Genomic DNA, 22,031 nt, shown 5'->3' on the forward strand with positions numbered 1-22,031 from the left:
TTTGCCGCTGGTTCACCCTCCAATGGCTGCCGCGGCCGGCACGCTGCGGCTGGCGCACCGCGCTGATCCGATGGCAGGAGCCAGGATCCAGGTGCTTTTCCTGGTCTCCCATGGGGTGCAGGGCCCAAGCACCTGGGCCATCCTCCACTGCACTCCCTGGCCACAGCAGAGGGCTGGCCTGGAAGAAGGGCAACCGGGACAGAATCCGGCGCCCCGACCGGGACTAGAACCCGGTGTGCCGGCGCCGCTAGGCAGAGGATTAGCCTAGTGAGCCGCGGCGCCGGCCAGGATCACATTTCTAAAAGTATTATGTAAATATGTAGACATAGGAAGAGACTGAAAAACATACCATATATGTGTTTATGTGTGTGTATATATATGTAAAATATATATTCTGGTTATTTTGTTTGTGCTTTTTTGTATTGTGCTAATTGTGTATAATATGTATTTCATATTAAAAGAAAAAAAGTAAAACACATTCATTTTGTTTTGGAAATGGACAGGCTGTACCTAGGCAGCAAATTTTATTTTCTTTTTTTAAAAAAATTTATTATTATTATTTATTTAACGAGTAGAGATATAGATATAGAAAGAGAGAAAGGTCTTCCTTCCATTGGTTCACCCCCCAAATGGCTGCTACGGCCGGCACTGCGCCGATCCGAAGCCAGGAGCCAGGTGCTTCTTCCTGGTCTCATGCGGGTGTCGGGGCCCAAGCACTCGGGCCATCCTTCACTGCCATACTGGGCCACAGCAGAGAACTGGACTGGAAGAGGAGCAACCGGGACTAGAACCTGGCACCCATATGGGATGCCGGCGCTGCAGGCGGGGATTAACCAAGTGAGCCATGGCGCTGGCCCCTTTATTTTCTTTTTTTAAAGATTTAATTTTATTTTAAAAGCAGATTTAATTTTATTTTAAAAGTTAGAGGAAGACAGAGGGATCTTCCATCTGCTGGTTCACTCCCCAAATGACCACAATGGCCAGAACTGGGCTATACCAAAGCCAGCTGCCTGGAGCTTCTTCCAGGTCTCCCACATGGGTTCAGGAGCCCAAGCTGCTTTCCCAGGCACATTAGCAGTGAGCTGGATTGAAAATGGAGCAGCCAGGAATCAAACTGGCACCCATGTGGGATGCTTATGTCACAGGCGGTGGCTTAACCAGCTAAACCACAGCATTGGCCCCTAATTTTTTTTTAATTTATTTACTTGAAAGAGTCAGAGAAAGAGAGACACAGAGAGATCTTCTGTCTGCTGGTTCACTCGCTACATAGCTGCAACACCCAGGGCTGAGCCATGTTGAAGCCAGGAGTTCTCTGGGTCTTCCACATGGATGGCAGGGCCCAAGAACTTGGGCCATCTTCTGCCGCTTTCTTAGGCACATTAGCAGGGAGCTGGATTGGAAGTGGAGTAGCCAGGCCTCAAACCAACACCCTTTTTTTTTCCTTTACAATTACTGAGTACTTTTAATGCAATGTTTCCCGCTGGAGATTTACTTCACTTTCATTTTAGATAATGAACCAGAAAGAAAGGCACCAAGTAAAGGAAGACCTGCTAAAAATACAGAACCACATCCTGACAAGGTAGAGTATGAACATCTGTTTATTTCTAGATACTTTGAGAATCTCATCACTTCCTTTAAAAGTTAAAATTAAGCATACAGATCTCCTTCAAGTGGTTAGCCCTACATGTCTGTTAAAACCTTTTGAACCACACAGAAGCATCAAAAGTATTTACTATTGTCATTGTTTTGTTTTGTTTTGTTTTGTTTTGTTTTTAAGATTTATTTGAAAGAGTTATGCAGAGAGAGGAAAGAGAAAGAGAGAGATCTTCCATCTGTTGGTTCACTGTCCAAATGGTTGCAATGGCCTTGGTTGGCCAAGGGCAAAGCCAGGAGTTCTTCTGAGTCTTCCACATGGGTGACAGGGGCCCCAGGACTTGGGCCATCTGCTGCTTTCTTAGGCACATTAGCAGGCAGCTGGATTCAAAGTGGAGTGGCCAGGACTCAAACCAATGCCCATGTAGGATGCCAGCGTTACAGGCAGCAGCTTCTCCCACTATGCCACAATGCTGGCCCCTGTCACTGTTGTTCTTTGGATGACTTATTCCCAGAGCTTTATAAATAGAGAAGGTGTAATATGGTTAACTGAAATAAGATGGAGAAAAATATAAAGGACAGCTGAAAAAAGTTGTTATGTGGGAATTAGCTAAGAGATAGGGTGGTGTATGGTAAAATATGTTGATATTGGAGTAAATTAGACTTGGGTTTGAACGTTGCTTATAATTAGCTGTATAACTGCTAACAAGTTATGCAATTCAGGTTTGTTCCCCAGCTCTAACATAGAATACCAATACAGAATAGTGTAAGAATTAAATCAACTACCATCCCAGATAGCATCTAGTATGAAGTCTAAAATAAGGTCCTCAAAAAAGAAGTATTTTTCTGAAGACCTGCTCCCTTGGTCTGCAATGCTACAATTCATTATCCTTAAAAAGAAATGATGCCAAATTAGATAACATGAGAAAAGAACATTTAAGCTTCGTCTGGTCACTGTGTGATGTGATCAGAAGCTTGAAATACAACGCTTCTCAGTTCTAGTACTGCTGTGTGTTGGAGATATGAAGTGGTGTTTGATACTGTTAGAGACATTATTGAAAGATTTAATTAGGTGTAATAAAAAGATTTGCTACAGCCTGATAATGGTGCAAAAAGAGAAAAAAGAAAAGAAGTTATGCCAAAGTATAAGTATCCTGTTTAGATTCTTGCTAAATATCAAAGTTACCTTTGGCCTTCCAAGGAAGGTAGTAGTAAGTGAATCTTCACAAACCAATTAGACTTCAAAGTTCCTCCCTCGAGATTAGTTTTCCCTTAGGGGCTAATGTTTTTATTTTCACTGCCAAGATGTCCTTGGGAACAGTATTATCATTTCAGCTTGTCCAAGTTGAAATGCCTTGGTGTGAATTCATGTCTCATTAAAAGTCAGAAACCTAGAAGCCTCTAAAAATTGTTTAAAAGCCAAGTAACAATGACATGATTGAAAAAGAAAACATGCTGAATATGCTTAGTCTGACTTTGTCACATTGAAAAGTATTGCTCTTGTGGTAAGACTATTAAAAAAAGATTTGGTCCTTGATAAATGTAGACATCCATTAATATCAGATTTATAATACTCAAACTAATAAAATAGCATAAGTTAAAAGATATATGTTAGTTGAGTAAATTTTTCCATCTTAGATTTCATATATTTTATTTTGTTTTGATACTGAAAAGGTATCATTTACTCCTTTAATAAGGGTTTGTTCTCTGTCTTCCTGTATCATAGCAGTGGTTTGGTGTAGCTGCTCTTTTGATTACCTGTATACATTAAATTGTATGTTTTTATTTTTCAAGAGTTCTTCAAAAAGTTTATGGAAATGCTTAATTTGCAAAAAATATGGATAGAGTTAAAAAGTCTTTTACATAAAAATAAAATTAACTTTTAATCCATTTTCCCACAAACTTCCTGAAATACTTTTATATATGTGAAATAAATCTGAATTGTCATAGTTTCAGACCTGCAAAAATTGGTCAGATGTATCCCTCGAAGAGAAATTCTTACTTTACTCTGTTTACTTACCTCTAGGTCATTTATTTTGAAGTTGATAATGAAGAAAACATATTGGATTCACAAACTAGTACAGCAGATGGAATGGATCCAGATGGAGTCTTGTCAAAAATGGAAAACTTACCTAAGACAAATCTTGCAAAAACGAAAGGGAAAATTTCCTTTGCACCTAAAGATTTTATGTTTCAGCCACTGGATGGCTTAAAGACCTATCAAGTAACACCTATGACTCCCAGAAGTGCCAATGCTTTCTTAACACCCAGCTGTACTTGGACTCCTTTAGAAACACAAGTGTAAGATTATAACCTTTAAATATGTATATTTACATGTAATTGTAGTAATGAGTCCCTTGCTAAAAGGAGTAATAAGTGCCTTTCTTAGACTTGGCTTAAGCTGTTTAAAAGTTATTGTTTATTTGTTAGTGGACCAGCTTTATAAATCATGACAGTTTGTAATAATTTTCAAAGGCTGCCGTTGTACAGTGGGTTAAGCCACTGCCTGAGACACTAGCATTCCATATTGGTTCTCATTTGTGTCCTGGCTGTCCCACTTCTGATCCAACTTTCCTGCCTGGAAAAGTAGCAGGAGATCGCCCAAGTGCATGAGCCCTGCCACCCACATGGGGGACCATGATGCAATTCCAGGCTCCTGGCCCAGTCCTGTCCATTGTGGCCACTTGGGAATGAACCAGGAAATGGAAGACCTCTTTGTCTCTGTCTCTCCCCCTCTCTTTGTAACTCTCCCTTTCAAAAAATAAAACCTAAAAAATTCTTCAGAAGTCTACAATAATGTATTTGACAGTTTTTGATATTTCATGTGCTTTTTTTAATTTTTATTTTATTTTATTTTTTTATTTTTTTGACAGGCAGAGTGGACAGTGAGACAGAGAGACAGAGAGAAAGGTCTCCCTTTGTTGTTGGTTCACCCTCCAGTGGCCGCCGCGGCCGGCGCACCGTGCTGATCCAATGGCAGGAGCCAGGTACTTATCCTGGTCTCCCATGGGGTGCAGGGCTTAAGCACTTGGGCCATCCTCCACTGCACTCCCTGGCCACAGCAGAGAGCTGGCCTGGAAGAGGGGCAACCGGGACAGAATCCGGTGCCCTGACCAGGACTAGAACCCGGTGTGCCGGCGCCGCAAGGCGGAGGATTAGCCTATTGAGCCACGGCGCCGGCCTCATGTGCTTTGTTATCACTAATGAGGGATCTTTAAAAAGTTCATGGAAAAATGTATATTATGAAAAACTTTACATGGATTTCAATTTTTTTTTTTTAATTATTTATTTGAAAGAGTTACACAGAGAAAGGAGAGGCAGAGAGAGAGAGACAGAGAAAGAGTTCTTCCATCTGATGGTTCACTCCCCAGTTGGCCGCAACGGCCAGAGCTGAGCTGATCCAAAGCCAGGAGCCAGGAGCTTCTTCCAGGTCCCCCACACGGGTGTAGGGGCCCAAGGATTTGGGTTATCTTCTAGTGCTTTTCCAGGCGAGTGGAGCAGCCAAGTCTAGAACTGGCACCCATATGGGATACCGGTGTTTCAGGCCAGGGTGTTAACCTGCTGCACCACAGTGCCAGCCCCGTGGATTTCAGTTTTTTGCCCTGAGACAGTGTTCTCCCAACCATTGATCGACTTTCTACTCTATTTTATCCTAGGTCTTAAAAAACAACAAAATTTTAAACCAATCAATCAAAATGTATGGACTTCTAGTTTAATGAGGTTTATCTTTATTGTTTTTAGTGATAAAACTCAAGCAACAAAAGAAATTTTGGAACAAAAACATAGGATATACTCAACTAAGACTGTACAGCAAGATTCAAATAAATTCCAGTGTCCTTTGGGTTCTGTAACAGTTTGGAATGAAGGTACAGTATTTTAATTACATTTTTTACCTACTTTTCAGGATTATAAGTTTTTAAAATTTGTGTAGAACCTTTTCACCATATAGTTTGAGCTGTGACCCCAATGTCAGAAAAGATGGGCAGGACATCTAGAGAGAGAGTTGGGATATATAATATAGATTGAGGAGAAAGGGCATATAACTTTAAATTTGAAGAAATAAAAATAGCCACTTTAGAGAAGAGATGAATGAAATGTTTGAAGCAGAAACTTAAAATTTTTTAAACTTAACATTGAAAAATTTTCTAAAACATACTTTTGTGAGGAATGTCATTTTAATAATTTGTTTAATATTTTAATTTATAGAACATGCCTTAAATCAAAATGAAGCTACTACTAAAAATTCAAACAACCTTCCAATAAAAGAAGTCCCATCACTTGAAGTAAATGAAGGTTACACATCTCAGCCCCAGCATGATGTGCCATATTTCAGGTTTGCTTGTTCCTGGTATAAGAATTTTGCATTAATATCTAGACATTTAAAAACCAAAAGTAGAGGGGCCGGCTCACTAGGCTAATCCTCCGCCTTGCGGCGCCGGCACACCGGGTTCTAGTCCCGGTCGGGGCGCCAGATTCTGTCCTGGTTGCCCCTCTTCCAAGTCAGCTCTCTGCTGTGGCCCGGGAGTACAGTGGAGGATGGCCCGAGTATTTGGGCCCTGTACCCCATGGGAGACCAGGATAAGTACCTGGCTCCTGCCATCAGATCAGCACGGTGTGCTGGCCGCTGCGCGCCGGCCACGGCGGCCATTGGAGGGTGAACCAACGGCAAAGGAAGACCTTTCTCTCTGTCTCTCTCTCTCTGTCCACTCTGCCTGTCAAAAAACAAAAAAAAGTAGATTGTTTATACTCTTAATTTAGTAGATGAATAGAGGAAAACTGACTTTGGGTGATCATCACTTATCTTTTAAGTTTTAATTAATTTTTTAATGACTACTACATTCGTGTGGTTCCTAACTCACAGGTGTGAGTAGTTTCCTTCCTTCCTGTCTCCCATCCTCATAGTTAGATGCCTGTGCTATTCATTTCTTGTGAATACTTCCAGAGATAGATACTGTATATATAGACAAATATGGCAGTTAAAAAAGTATATAAATGATAGTGTATAAGACACACTATTCTGTTTTTATTTAATGTTAAATGTTGAAAACATTTAATTTTGGCACTTAAAGAGTTCTACTTTAGTATGTGTGTTGTGCCCTTTTTTGTTTTTGTTTTGTTTTGTTTTTATTTTTTGAGAAGTAGAAAGCCAGAGAGAGACTGAAGGTTCCCCTCTGCTGGTTCACTACTCGTATGCCTATAAAGGCCAGGGTTGGGCCAGGCTTGATCTGGCAGTTAAGATTTCAATCTAGGTTCTCCATATGGGTGACAGGGACTCAACCACTTGAGCTATCACCTACTACCTTCCAGGGTGCACATTAGCTGGAAGTTGGAATTAGGAATAAAGCTGAGATTTTTATGAGGTATAGGTAATTTGACTGGTGGCTTAACTGCAAGGCCAAAGGCCCACCTGTGTGTGTGTGTGTGTTTTATTTTTTATAGAGTTATTTATCTATTTGAAAGGAAGAATTAGAGAGGGAGAGACAGGCGGGCGCTGCAGCTAACTAGGCTAATCCTCCGCCTTGCGGCGTTGGCACACCGGGTTCTAGTCCCGGTTGGGGCGCCGGATTCTGTCCTGGTTGCCCCTCTTCCAGGCCAGCTCTCTGCTGTGGCCCGGGAGGGCAGTGGAGGATGACCCAAGTCCTTGGGCCCTGCACCCCATGGGAGACCAGGAGAAGCACCTGGCTCCTGCCATCGGATCAGCGTGGTGCACCGGCTGCGGCGGCCATTGGAGGGTGAACCAGTGGCAAAGGAAGACCTTTCTCTCTGTCTCTGTCTCTCTCTCTCACTGTCCACTCTGCCTGTCAAAAAAAAAAAAAAAAAAAAAAAAGGAGAGAGAGAGACAGAGAGAGAGATCTTCCATCCACTGGTTCAATCTCCGAATGGCCTCAATGACCAGAGCTGGGCTAGTCCAAAGCTAGGAACTGGGAGATTCATCTGGGTCTCCCACATAGGTGGCAGGGGCCTAGGTACTTGAGCCTTCTGCTGCTTTCCTACAAGCATTAGCAGGGAGCTGGATCAGAAGTGGAGTAGCCAGGACTTGAACTGGCACCCATATGGGATGCCAGCACTGCCAGCAGAAGCTTAACCTTCTACACCACAGCACTGGCCCCAGAATAAACTTTCTTTAGGCCTTGATTTTTCAAGCTTGCTACTTTCGATGTTTTAGATTATACATTTCTTGTTGTGGGGATTCATCTTGTTCTTTGTAGGATATTTTATAACATGCTTGGCCATTAACATTCTGGTTATGATAATCAAAAAAGGCTCTAGGCCAGCACTGTGGCATAGTGGGTTAAGCTGCCACCTGTAATGCGGGCATCCCATATGGCTGAGTTCGAGTCCTGGATGTGCTGGTTCTGATCCAGGGCCTTACTAATGTGCCTGCAAGTACCTGGGCCCCTGCCACCCATGTGGGAGACCCAGAAGGAGTTCCAGGCTCCTGGCTTCCACCTGACCCAGCCTCTGCCATTGTGGCCACTTGGTAAGTGAAACAGTAGTTGGAAGATTTCACCTCTATCTCCCCCGCCACCCCACTGCCTTTCAAATAAATAAAATAAATCTTAAAAGAAAGAACCAAAATCATTAAGTTAAAAAAAATAAGTTTCTAGATATCATCAAATATCCTCTCTGGATCAAAATTGACCACAGATGAGAACCACTGATTTTAGACAAATAAGTAGAATCTATAAGGCCCTATCACTGTAATCCTAGGCGTAGAGTTTCTACCTTCAGTTTATTCTTGGCACTTTGGTTGACCTTAGTTCCATGGACAATAACAGATAATCTGGTAAGCTTCTGAAAAATGAGAACAGAACATACTAGAAATGTTAGATTGAAAAGTGGGTTCTTGTAGTGATCTACCTACCTAAGGGTTATACATACATAGAGTATTAACTTGATTTGTGGAGTTTTTTTTGTTTTGTTTTTGTTTTTTGTTTTTTTGTTTTTGTTTTTGTTTTTGTTTTTGAAAGGCAGGGTTACAGAGAGAGAAGAGACACAGGGAAATCTTTCATCTGCTGCTTTACTCCCTGAATGGCTGCAACAGCCAGGGCTGGGCCAGATGGAAGCCAGAAGCCAGGAGCTTCTTCCTGGCTTCCCAGTTGGGAACAGGGGCCCAAGTATTTGAGCCATCTTCTTTTGCTTTCCCAGGCATGCTAGCAAGGAGCTAGATTGGAAATGAAACAGCTGGGTCTGAAACTGGTGCCCACATGGCATGCTGGTGCTGTGGGCAGCAGCTTTGCCCGCTGTGCCACAGTGCAGGCCCCTGTATTTGTGGATTTTAATATATCACGGAATATAAAATAATTATCAATTATAGAAAATTCTGTATCTACTAAAACTTTCTTAATATTATATGTCAACTGTCATACAAGAATTAGAAACTAGAGTGAGAAACACTTGTCTAACTAACATGTGTCATAATTTTAGAAATGTACTCCAATCAGAAACTGAGAGATTAACATCACACTGCCTTGAGTGGGACAGAAAGCTTGAATTGGAAATTCCAGAAGATGGTGAGGAAATATTTGTGTGTGTGTTTTTTTTTTAATTTGTTAGCATTGTTGCTTTTAATATGATTTTGTTCATCTGAAACAAAAAATACTGTCTGGTTAATAGATTCATTATTATTCAAAATGGCAAGAATTTTTCATATCTCAACAAATATTCCCTAACATCTGTGTGCTAAAATACCATGTGACCTAACATACACAAGAAACTAGAATATTGACTGTCATTCCTTTGAGTTAGACCTGTCTGTATTTTATTAATTTGATTTTTTGTTGTTATGACATTATGAGTGATGTCAGTATCTCATTATTTAATTGTATAAAAACATATTCTGAATAAAATTTGCCTAAACTGAGGTGGAAAAGATTTCCATAATCTTACTTCGGGGAAAGCTGTCTAGAAAAAAATCATTTGTGTGCTTGCTGTCAGTGGGAAGATCTTAGGTATTTACATTACAATGAGTTGAGATTGAATGATTACAAAATATGAGTAGAATGCTGTTGATGATATTGTAATGTATCTGTGAGGGAAGATTACTAATTTTTTAGCAGTTGATAAAAAATACTAATTTTTTTAGAAATTGAAGCAAGCTGTTTTATGGGAGATATTTTTTGTTTTGCTTCAGGTTAAGAATTTGATTCTATAAACCCTAGGATATTTGTGGTAAAATGTTTACCAGTTCATTGGCTTGCAGTAAAAGACCTGTTTTGTCTTTTAATTTTAAAAATCCTACTTTTTCCTTTAGCTAAAGATCTTATTCGCACAGCAGTTGGTCAAACAAGACTCCTTATGAAGGAAAGGTTCAAACAGTTTGAAGGATTGGTAAATGATTGTGAATTTAAACAAGGTGAAAAGGAGACAACCTGCACAGATTTGGATGGATTTTGGGATATGGTTAGTTTTCAGGTATGTGGTCGAGTGCTTTGAATATATTAACTTTAAAATTTCTTTTTAATAGAGGCCGGCGCCGCGGCTCACTAGGCTAATCCTCCACCTAGCGGCGCCGGCACACCGGGTTCTAGTCCCGGTCAGGGCGCCGGATTCTGTCCCGGTTGACCCTCTTCCAGGCCAGCTCTCTGCTGTGGCCAGGGAGTGCAGTGGAGGATGGCCCAGGTGCTTGGGCCCTGCACCCCATGGGAGACCAGGAGAAGCACCTGGCTCCTGCCTTCAGATCAGCGTGGTACGGCGGCCATTGGAGGGTGAACCAACGGCAAAGGAAGACTTTTCTCTCTATCTGTCTCTCTCACTGTCCACTCTGCCTGTTAAAAAAAAAAAAAAAATTTCTTTTTAATAGAGTAACTTGTAAAATGAGACTGTGGTTGCTTCGATACCTGTAATATTAAATGAGATATTAGAAAGCACTTTTTTTTTTAATTGATTTGAAAAAATTACAGAGAGAGGTAGAGCCAGAGAGAGGTCTTCCATTCTGTTGATTGACTTCCCAAGTGACCTCAATGCCTAGAGCTGAGCTGATCTGAAGCCAGGAGCTTTCTGGGCCAGTGCAGAGGGAAGACTTCCCTCTCTGTCTCTGCCTCTCTGTAACTCTGCCTTTCAAATAAATAAATAAATCTTTAGAAAAAAGTAAGTAAATACATAAATATAATTGTATAGCTCTAGGGATGCAGAGAGGAATCTGTAAGTTTGCAAAGTGAAAACAACTTTCATCCAGAGAATTGAGAATCAGAGTAGCCTTGGATTTCACAACAATAATTTTGAAAGCTGAGAGAACAATATGCTGAAAATACTCAAAAAATTACTCTGCATCCTAGAGTTCTATACGAAACCAATCAGGTATGAGGTAGAAAGGCATTTTTCAGACATACAAGTTCTCAAATTTTATCTACTCCCATGTACGCTTTCTCAGGTAACTGAGAATATAATTTACAAAAATAAGGACATAAACCAAGAAAAAGTGAGGTATATGGGATCCAGTCCCAGAAGGGGTTCTGGAGGGGATGGGGCTGACAGTGAGTGAAAGAGGCGGCGGCTAAATTAACCACAGTGCAGCAAGCACACGAAGCTAGCACACTGACAGCACCACATGCTGGTGAGGAATTCATTGTGGGGTAGTAAGAATTCATTCATTGTTGGTGAAAATGCAAAATGGTACATTTGCTTTGGAAGAGAGTTGGCAGTTTCTTGCAAAATTAAACATGTTCTTACCATATGATCCAGCAATTGTGATGCTTGGCATTTACCCAAATGAGTTGAAAACTTATGTCCATACAAAAATCTGCACATGGATGTTTTTATAGCAACTTTACTCCTAATTGCCCAAACTTGGAAGCAGCCAAGATGTCCTCAGCACCAGAAGTGATGAATAACTGTTAGGAAAAAAAAGGAAGAAAAAACAGATTGTATTCATATTTTGTAATTTAAGGAACAAAAACATTTAGGATATCTTTCTTACCATTTTAGTGACCAAAAATAATTCAGTAGAGTTATTATATGTGATATCTTTTCAGGGGTCAGGAGCCTTTTTTCTGCCAAGCGCCATTGGATATTTATAACATCATTCGTGGACCATACAAAATTAACAACTTAAAATTAGATTGCTACATAGACTTAATGAATTTCGAGTCCTGCCTGCAGCTGCCTTGGCAAGGCCAGACCAAATATTTCGACATTCCTCTCCCCTGCTTTAAGTAGACTTCGGAGGTTTCTAAGACCCAAAATAACAATAATTTTACCATTAAGATTCTTTCTTTGGGCCGGCGCCCCAGCTCAATGGGCTAGTCCTCCGCCTGCGGCACCGGCACACCGGGTTCTAGTCCTGGTTGGGGCGCCGGTTCTGTCCTGGTTGCTCCTCTTCCAGTGCAGCTCTCTGCTGTGGCCCGGGAGTGCAGTGGAGGATGGCCTAAGTCCTTGGGCCCTGCACCCGCATGGGAGACCAGAGAAGCACCTGGCTCCTGGCTTCAGATCAGTGCGGTACACCGGCTGCAGCGCGCCGGCCACAGTGGCCATTGGGGGGACTTTTCTCACTGTCCACTCTGCCTGTCAAAAAAAAAAAAAAAAAAAAAGATTATTTGAACACTAAATGATTCAGTATAATTTCAATAGCTCACCAGTTGCCAGTCACCATTCTCAATTGAAGCTTCAATTCATTTGTTTATAACTTTAATATGGTTAGCATTAATCTGGTAAACTTGTGTTTTATTAACAGATAGAAGATGTAAACCAAAAATTCAATAATCTGACCAAACTTGAAGAATCTGGGTGGCAAAACACTAACAGTAATGCCAGCAAAAATGTCTCTCGGGTAAGTTTGTAGGCTTTGTACCCAAGTTTCTAATATAAACTCTTCTATTGTAATTTAATTTTGTTTTTAAGTTTTAAAAACATTCAGCTTCAGATTTCTTATTTAACAATCTAAGTTTCATGTATTATTGACAGTGAGCTGATTGTCTTTGAAGAAAGAGCAAGGCAGTGATCAACACAGTTCAGGGATGGTTATTGTGGGCAAGAGGAAGGGGGTTATGATTGAATTGGAGAACCTAGATGGTGCCTGACAGACTCTTAGCTGCCAGAGTGGGTACATGTTAGTTTTCTTTGTTCATCTGTAGTACTTAAAAATGTTACAGTAATTACAGTAGTATATAATTTATATAATACTTTGTATGTACCAAATATTACTCCAAATACTTTGCATGTGTTAATTTATTTAATCCTTATAACAATGCAATGAGGTGTATGCTATTATCTTTATTATATGGTTGAGGAATTGGAGGCTTAGCAAGATTATTTGTCTAAGGTGGAGCTAGGTTTCAGGGCCAGGCTTTCTCACCCTAGAATCCGTATTGTTAACTACTAGGCCTATACTCCTTTCCCCCACCCCTGAACTGATTTATGTGATTTTTTTTGAGCAGTATATTTTAGAATGAAATATTTTCTTAAAGATTTATTTTATTTATTTGAAAGGCAGAATTACAGAGAGAGGTGGGGGGAGAGACAGAAACCGAGGTCTTCCATCTGCTGGTTCACTCTCCAAATGGCCACAATGGCTGAGGCTGGGCCAGGCCAAAGCCAGGAGCCAGGAGCTTCCTTTGGGTATCCCACATGGGTGCAAGGGCCCAAGGACTTGGGCTGTCCTCTGCTGCTTTCCCGGTTGCACTATCAGAGAGCTGTATGGGAAACAGAGCAGCCGGGACTTGAAGCAGCGTCAAATGGGATGTCCATGTTGCAGAAGCGGCTTTAGTCACTATGCCACAATGCCAGTCCCATGAAAGATTGTTTAAATAGAAAAGAACAGTATTTCTTTAGAGCATCTGTCATTCCTGTGTTTTATCTTGTAAAATTCTCTAATACTTATCCTTATGTTATCTGCTTTATTAACCTGATCTATTTTTTAAAAGATTTATTTATTTGAAAGTCAGAGTTACACAGGGAGAGGAAGAGACAGATCTTCCATCTGCTAGTTCACTTCCAAATGGCTGCATCAGCCAGAGCTGAGCCATGCCAAAGCCAGGAGCCCAGAGCTTCATCCAGGTCTCCGATATGGGTGCAGACGCCCAAGTATTTGGGGCATCTTCTGCTGTTTTCCAGGCCATTATCAGGGAGCTGAATTAGGAGTGGAGCAGCCGAGTCTTGAACCGGAGCCCATATGGGATGTTAGCATTACAGGTGGTGGCTTTAACTGCTATGCCACAACACCAGCCCTGATAGATTCCATTTTTATTATTTCTAGTAATATTTGATTCAAAGTTTTTATTCAGGTAGGCACTCCTCAATTTTAGCATTGTCAGTTTTCTTTGCGATTCTAGTGAAACACCTGTGGTTATAAACTCAAAATTGTCTGGATTAATACTTTATTACACTATATAATTCAAATAAATACTGCTTTGAATCCTATATTAGAAATTCAAGGTGTTAAAAGTATTGAAAGAACCTTATTATAAAATAAATTCTCATGACAAAGATCCTGAGGACAGTGACTAAATTGATTGAAATGAATTTCAAATCTAAACAATGAAGGATACCACTGTGGGTGTTTCTCAGTGAGTACTTAGGCCTGGAAAAATTAGTATCTGTGATGCAGATAATGGCCATGTCATATGAGAGACTTGTAATTCTGTCTGTTGTCACCAGGTGTCTCTCTCTACTTTCTTTTCGAGACCACTTAAGATTATTGGAGAAATGAAGCTAATATTTTAAAACCTATACTTTGATAACATTTCCTCCTACTCCCACTTAATAAACTCATTCCATCAGTCTCCTCTCCTCTCTTTTCTATTGAGTTTTCAACAGCTTTAAATCTGTTACCTTTGCTTACATTTAAACAAACCAGCTAATCTGTGGGGTTCACATCTGATTATTTGTACCCCTCTATTTCCATCTTTCTTCCCAATCTCAGACAGGTGTCCTGAAAACGCTGTCTTTACCCTTATCTTTACAAATTTAGTTGTCATTTATCTCTGCAACTCACATGATTCAGTTTGAAGGCTATTAATGTATTTTAAAAATGCTAAAGGCATTACATACTTAGTTATGAAATAGAGCCCTTTTACACTACTAAATATGGTCTCCTCCCTTTCTTGAAATTACATTCTGCTAATTTGCCCCCTGCCTTGCTGCATTCTTCAGTCATGTTTGCAAAATTTCCATTTCTCCCTTAAATGCTTTCACTATTTAAAATTCCTGCTTCAGATCTCTTATTTTCCATCTACATTCTTCCTATACAGTGCTACCCATTCTATGAAGATTCTCAAATCTGGTCTCAGAGCACATTTGAATGCTCAGCTCTGATTCTATATACAGTCAGCCTCCACACCTTGGGTTCCACATTCCACAGATACAACCAACTGTGGATTTATAATACATTTTTTGATTATCTGAACTGTTTTTCTTGTTATTCCCTAAACACTGCAGGATAACCACTATTTATATTAGTTAGATGTTATAAACTGGAGATGATTTAAAGTATATGGGAAGATATTTACAAGTTATATGCAAATACTATACCACTTTACATAAAGGACTTGAACATATGGATTTTGTTTTTTGTGGAGGTTCTTTTAATCAGTTCCCCATGGATTGAATTACAGTACCATGACTTAATACCTTAGAAATCAGTATATCCTTGGGGCTAGCTCTGTGGCCTAGTGGGTAAAGCCGTCACCTGCAGTGTCAACATCCCACATGGGTGCTAGTTCAAGTCCTGGCTGTTCCACTTCTGATCTAGTTCTCTGCTATGGCCTGGGAAAGCAGTAGAAGATGGCCCAAATCCTTGGGCCCCTGCACCTGCATGGGAGACCCAGAAGAAGCTCCTGGCTCCTGGCTTTGGATTGGCGCAACTCCAGTGATTGCAGCCAACTGGGAAGTGAACCAGTGGATGGAAGATTTCTCTTTCTCTCTCTGCCTCTGCCTCTCTGTAACTCTGCCTTCAAATAAATAAATAAATCCTTAAAAAAAAAAAGAAATCAGTATATCCAAAACTAAAACTGTGTCTATACATACCCATGTTTCTCTACCTCAAAAGATAGGTGTTATCATCCCTTCAAATGTCCAGGTAGAAATGTACCTCCTTTGTTCCTTTTCTCTCTGTGTTTCACTGTCTGCACCCCATACATATCCAGTGGGTCAGTAAGTCCCTTTCGTTCTTCCTCTTAAATGTCTCTTGAATCTGTTCCCTAAGCTGTAGCCAGAGTTAAGACATAAATTTGATATTAGTTGCTTGCTTAAAAATCACCAATAACTCCATTTTCCTTTGTCTTCTGTATAAATGTAGCTTCTTAAGAGAATTACATGGAAAAGGTTTTAGAGTCTAATTGTTGCTTATCTCTTGGCAACTCCTCCATGCTTTCTTTCATTTCTGGCTTTGCAAACATTTATTGACCGTGTAACCCCTTCTTCACTCCAATTTTTAGCCTGCCCCACTGTGATTTTAGCATAGCCTTTCCCGTAAGCCTTTCTTGGTGTGTCTGAAGATTGGTTAAGGTGTCCTTAAAATCTACAGCCCTGTGAACTTCTGACTGATGTGACATCTGTCTTCCACCATTAGGTCAACTCTGAGTGTGTATATAGCAGGATTCCTGTACAGAAACAAGACACAAAGACCTTTTAACATGAAGTAATCTGGGCATAAGGCCCAGGTGGAATTTTTTATCCAACAGCTTGAGTCTGGAACAAAGAAGGTTATTTCTTTATATATGGTTTTAGCTTCTTTTCCTCCCTTATGTGGCTTAAATGCATACATTTGATTGCATGGATAGTCTAATGTTATATGGCATCCACAGGAATTGATATATAACTAGGCAAGCCAGCGCCGCGGCTCACTAGGCTAATCCTCCGCTTTGCGGTGCCGGCACACCGGGTTCTAGTCCCGGTCAGGGCGCCGGATTCTGTCCCAGTTGCCCCTCTTCCAGGCCAGCTCTCTGCTGTGGCCAGGGAGTGCAGTGGAGGATGGCCCAAGTGCTTGGGCCCTGTACCCCATGGGAGACCAGGATAAGTACCTGGCTCCTGCCATCGGATCAGCGCCATGCGCCGGCCACAGCGCGCCGGCCGTGGCGGCCATTGGAGGGTGAAGCAATGGCAAAAGGAAGACCTTTCTCTCTGTCTTTCTCTCACTGTCCACTCTGCATGTCAAAAAAAAAAAAAAAAAAAAAAAAGATATAATACTAGGCATGTATACATAGTTACTGAATTCTTTTTACCGTACACTGTCTAGCAAGGGTTAACACTATACCTTGGTGCTAACAAACAGGAACACAAGCAGATAGTAACTTCACAGGCAAGCATATAACTATATTTCATTCCCAGGACAGGTTCTTCCCTTTTTCTTTTCTAACCTTGGGAAGGCTTCTACTGCAACTTTAATCATGTTAGAAACAAGTTTAATTAAAAGACAAAGGCCTCTGCCATAGTAGAGACTTTGTCATTTACTTTTTTGCCTTAGTAATTTTTAGCACATACTAGGAATTTATGAGTAAATGATGAATTTATGAAATGTTTCATGCACTCTATTTTTTTCTTAATTAAAATCTCAAGTTGATGATCAAAGATTATATGTATATTTTTCTTAGAAGATCATAATGAACATCTTTAATAAGTATAATTTCTGTTGCAGAAAAAAACTGTCTCAAGACTAACTACTAAACCAAAACAGGATGATAGTGGAAAAATTGCAGCCAGGAATCGCCTAGCTGCCATAAAAAATGCAATGAGAGAGCGACTTAAACAAGAAGAACTTGGTGAGGCAGCAGCTTCAGGAATACCAAAGAAAGTTGATACAATTGTGTTTGATGCTGGATTTTTCAGAATTGAGAGCCCTGTTAAATCATTCTCAGGTTAGTTTTTTGTTGTTGTTTTGTTTGTTTCTGAGACTGCTCTAGAGATTTGGAATCAATAGGGCTTGTGTAAGTTGTGCAACATAGTTTTTTCATATGAAGAGATAAAAGATTTGTGATTTCTAGAAAAATAGACTATGTGCTCTCTCACAAACACAAGTAAATCACATTTTGATGGATACGATCAGATTAGTTTTAAGTGTGATGTGTTTTCTAAGGTGGCTTTTGTATTTTCTAAGTGATTTTTAAATTACTGTATTTATTTATCTATGTAGTTAGTTATGAGAGGCAGAGAGAGACTTTTAGAGAGTTTTTATCTGCTGGTTTACTCACCACATGCCTATAATGGCTGAAACTGGGCTGAGCTAAAGGCAAGAACCAGGAACCCAACCTCTTGAGACATCACTACTGCCTCCCAGGGTCTGCATTACTAGGAAGCTGGAGTCTGGAGCAGGAGCCGGGCCTGAACCCAGACATCTTAATACGGGATGTGGATATTTCAGCTGCTAGCCTAAACACTGGCCCTCTTCTATGTAATTTTGCATCTCTTATTACTTTGTAACCCCACAATATGTGAGGTAAGTCATAGGTTCCCAAGAGGTAAGGGAAATGAAAGAAGCATGAGAAGTGAAGTTGATTTTCTTCAAGTCATTTAGAAGTTTGGTTCAAATTTAAGATATAAAGGAAACAAGCATCAAACCCCACCACATTTCTCTAGCTATGCTTTAAAACAAAGGCTTATGGGAGGGGGTTAGATTTTATTTTAGTTTGTACTAAAACTTTTGTCCAGTGGCTGGCATTGTGGCACAGTGGGTTTAAGCCATGCTTGACACACTGGCATCCTGTATCAGAGTGCTGGTTTGTGGCCACAGTACTCTACTTAGAATCCAGCTTCCTGCTGATGCACTTGGGGAGGCAGTGGAAGATGTTTCAAGTACTTGGGTCCCTGCCACCCATGTGGGAAATCCCAGTGGAATTCCAGGCTCCCAGTTTTAACCTGATCCATCCAGACATGACTATTGTGACCATCTGCTGATGTTACAGTATTGGATGTCAAAAGGAAGCAGTCTGGTGTGTGAGTTCAATATCCCCTCTCTCTCTTTCTCTTTTTTTTTTTTTTTTTTTTTTTTTTTTTTTTTTTTTTTTTTTTTAAGATTTATGTATTTATTTGAGAGGCAGAATTGTAGACAGAAACAGAGAGACAGAGATCTTCCATCCACTGGCTCACTCCCCAAATGGCTGCAACTGCTGGAGCTGGGCCAATCTGAAGCCAGGCCAATCTGAAGCCAGGAGCTAAGAGCTTCTTCCAGGTCTCCCACGCGGGTGCCAGCCCCCAGTATTCTCTTTCACTGTAAGTCCCCGTGGAGCCATTGCTGTGGCATAGCAGGTAAAGCTGCAACCTGCAACTTCATCCCATATGGGTGCCAGTTCCAGTCCCAGCTGTTCCACTTCTGATCCAGCTCCATGATCATGTGCCTGGGCGAGCAGCAAAAGATGGCCCAAATACTTGAACCCTTGCACCCAAATGGGAGGCCCAGAAGAAGCTCCTGGTTCCTAGATTCAGACTAGCCCAACTCCAGTCATTGCAGCCATTTGGGGAGTGAACAAGTTGGATGGAAGATCTCACTCTGACTCTCCCTCTGTCTCTGTAACTCTGCCTTTCAAATAAATTAATTTTCTAAAAAGTTCCCAGAATTAAAAAAAAAAAAAAGTTTATTTATTTGAAAGGCAGAATTACACAGAGAAGAGGAGTAGAGAGAAAAAGAGCTTCCATCCACTGGTTCGCCCCCCAAATGGCTGCAATAGTCAGGACTAGACCTGGCAGAAGCCAGGAGCCATAAGCTTCATCCCAGTCTCCTACATGAGTGCAGGGACCCAAGGAGTTGGGCCAATTTCTTCTGCTTTCCCAAGCCATTAGCAGGGAGCTGGATCAGAATTGGAGCAACCAGGGCCGGCACTGTGGCATAGTGGGTAAAGCTTAAGCCTGCAGTACCAGCATCCCATATGGGCACCTGATGGAGTCCTGGCTGCACCAATTCCTATCCAGCTCATTGCTATGGCCTGGAAAAGCAGTGGAAGATGGCCCAAGTCCTTGGGCCCTTGCATCCGTATAGCAGATTCAGAAGAAGCTCCTGGCCCCCAGCTTTGGCCTGGCCCAGTTCTGGCCATTGCAGCCATTTGGGGAGTGAACCAGTGGATGGAAGGCCTCTCTCTCTGCCTCTGCCTCTCTGTAACTCTGCCTTTTAAATAAAAATGAATAAATCTTTAAAAAAAAAAAAAAAGTGTAGCAGCCAAGACACAAACACCATATGGGATGTTGGCGTTGCAGGGGGTAAGGTTGTTGACAAAGCCAACCCCAGTCCCCAGCATTTGACTTTAGTAGACACTATTTGACAGGAGAAACAGGCTAATTCTAGGATTTATACTATATTCCTGGTTATAACAAAAGCAAATTAAATCCTCTTTGGGATTGGTGATTTCTCTCATCTTCTAGGACTTTCTGCCTCTTCAGAACGTCTTTCTCAAAGTCTGAGAACACCTAAGTCTGTCTGCAAAGCTGGGTCTCAGAGCAGGGCTGCGATGGGCCTTCTGCCACAAGCTGCGTCACCGGAGAACACAGATCCTCAGGATGCCAGCAGAGAGCATACTGATGAGAAGACTGTATGTTCAAATATTCCTGAAAGCAGGTATTTCTTTAACATGTTATTAAAAGCTTAACATACTGATATCACATACCATTTCAGATTGTTAAGTTAGTAAAATGTGCCAGATATTTTCAATTAAAGTTCACAACGACCCTGTAGCATACAGGTGTTTCTTCCTTTCTATAAATAGGTAAACCGAGGCTTAGGGTTTCTTGTTGGTAAATAGTCAGGTGTGGATGGGTTTAGTAGGTTTTGCAGCACTGAGAGAGGATACAATATGGTATCCTTTGGTGCTCAACAGGTCTGAGCTCAAAATCGGCTCCATAACGTATGACCATGAAACGCTGGGGCAAGTTCTTCTACACAACAGCATTGCTGGGGCAGGCATTTGACCTAGCAGTTCAGATGCTGCTTAGGCCACCTCTGTCTTCCATCTGAGTACCTGGAGTTGATTCCTGGCTCTGGCTCCTGATTCCAGCTTCCTGCTAAGGTAGTAGTGATGGCTCAAGTGATTGGGTTCCTGCCATTCACATGGGAGACATGGTTGACATTGGTTCCCTGGCTATTGTGGGCACCTAGGGAGTGAACCAGCAGATAGGAGCTCTTTCTGTATGTCTCTTTGCCTCTCACATTAAGAAAATAAAAGAGACAGCAGTTCTGATGGTTCCTCCAGGGTCCTTGAGAAATAGATGCTTTGGCACTATTGAAATTACTTGAAAGTACTATCAGAAATTACCTTGAGGGGCCAGTGCTGTGCTGTAGTGGGTTAAGTCACTGACTGCAACACTGCCATCCCATATGGGTGCCAGTTTGATTCCTGGCTGCTCCTCTTATGATCTAGCTCCCTGCTAATGGCCTGGGAAGGCAGCAGACGGCGGCCCAAGTGCTTGGGTCCATACACCCTCATGGGAGACCTGGAAGAAACTCCTGGCTCCTGGCCATTGAAAACATTTGGGGAATGGACCAGTGGATGGAAGATCTCGCTGCCTCTCCCTCTCTCTCTGTAACTCTGCCTTTCAAATAAGATAAGTCTTTTAAAAATATATACATTGGGCCGGCGCCGCGGCTCACTAGGCTAATCCTCCGCCTAGCGGCGCCGGCACACCGGGTTCTAGTCCCAGTCAGGGCGCCGGATTCTGTCCCGGTTGTCCCTCTTCCAAGCCAGCCCTCTGCTGTGGCCAGGGAGTGCAGTGGAGGATGGCCCAGGTGCTTGGGCCCTGCACCCCATGGGAGACCAGGAAAAGCACCTGGCTCCTGGCTCCTGCCATCGGATCAGCGCGGTGCGCCGGCCGCAGCGCGCCGGCCGCGGCGGCCATTGGAGGGTGAACCAACGGCAAAGGAAGACCTTTCTCTCTGTCTCTCTCTCGCTGTCCACTCTGCCTGTCAAAAAAAAATATATATATATATATACATTGAGCATAGAGAAAGGGGAGCTGATGCATATGGAACAGCTGTTAGGGGCTAGACATAGTTCTGGGTCTTAATAGTGCCATCTAATGTAATACAACCATAATAGGTACAAAATCCCCGTTTTTTAAGTGAGAAACTTAAAGTTCATAACTTAGACATATTCAGGTTATAATCAGTGAAGATGGGTGCTGTCTTCATTCTTTTACACCGTGGTTCCTTTACACAAATGCATCAAAATTATCTGAACAGTTCTTATTCATGGAACATAAATATACAGTAAACTTGATAAGAAAAAGATGTGCTTCTACCTCGAGAAGTCAGCTTCCTCTTGACCTTAAAATTCAAACTATTGCGGGGCCGTTGCTATGGCATAGTGGGTTAAGCTGCCGCCTGCAGTGCTGGCATCTCATATGGGCACTGGTTCAAGTCCCAGCTGCTCTACTCCCTATCCAGCTCTCTGCTATGGCATGGGATAGCAGTAGAAGATGGCCCAAGTCCTTGGGCTCCTGCACCCACGTGGGAGACCCTGAAGAAGCTCCTGGCTCCTGGCTTCAGGTTGGCACAGCTCCAGCTGTTGCAGCCAATTGGGGGG

At 41.7% G+C, this 22,031-nt stretch overlaps 1 protein-coding gene across 7 annotated transcripts in view; it reads left to right on the top strand.

Annotated features, from left to right (window-relative positions):
• Positions 1–22,031, top strand: part of DLGAP5 (DLG associated protein 5) — a 42,640-nt gene that overhangs the window by 12,763 nt on the left and 7,846 nt on the right. For all 7 annotated transcript variants that reach the window (XM_051822897.2, XM_051822889.2, XM_051822890.2 and 4 more), the window contains 9 exons: positions 1,509–1,579; positions 3,620–3,894; positions 5,335–5,459; positions 5,800–5,926; positions 9,022–9,107; positions 9,848–10,008; positions 12,266–12,361; positions 17,165–17,384; positions 19,879–20,071. In XM_051822897.2, coding sequence (XP_051678857.1) covers positions 1,509–1,579; positions 3,620–3,894; positions 5,335–5,459; positions 5,800–5,926; positions 9,022–9,107; positions 9,848–10,008; positions 12,266–12,361; positions 17,165–17,384; positions 19,879–20,071 — 1,354 coding nt within the window. The remainder of the gene's footprint in view (positions 1–1,508; positions 1,580–3,619; positions 3,895–5,334; positions 5,460–5,799; positions 5,927–9,021; positions 9,108–9,847; positions 10,009–12,265; positions 12,362–17,164; positions 17,385–19,878; positions 20,072–22,031) is intronic.

This window comes from Oryctolagus cuniculus, chromosome 12 (genome assembly GCF_964237555.1).
Source record: "Oryctolagus cuniculus chromosome 12, mOryCun1.1, whole genome shotgun sequence".
In the NCBI taxonomy this organism is placed as follows: Eukaryota; Metazoa; Chordata; class Mammalia; order Lagomorpha; family Leporidae; genus Oryctolagus; species Oryctolagus cuniculus.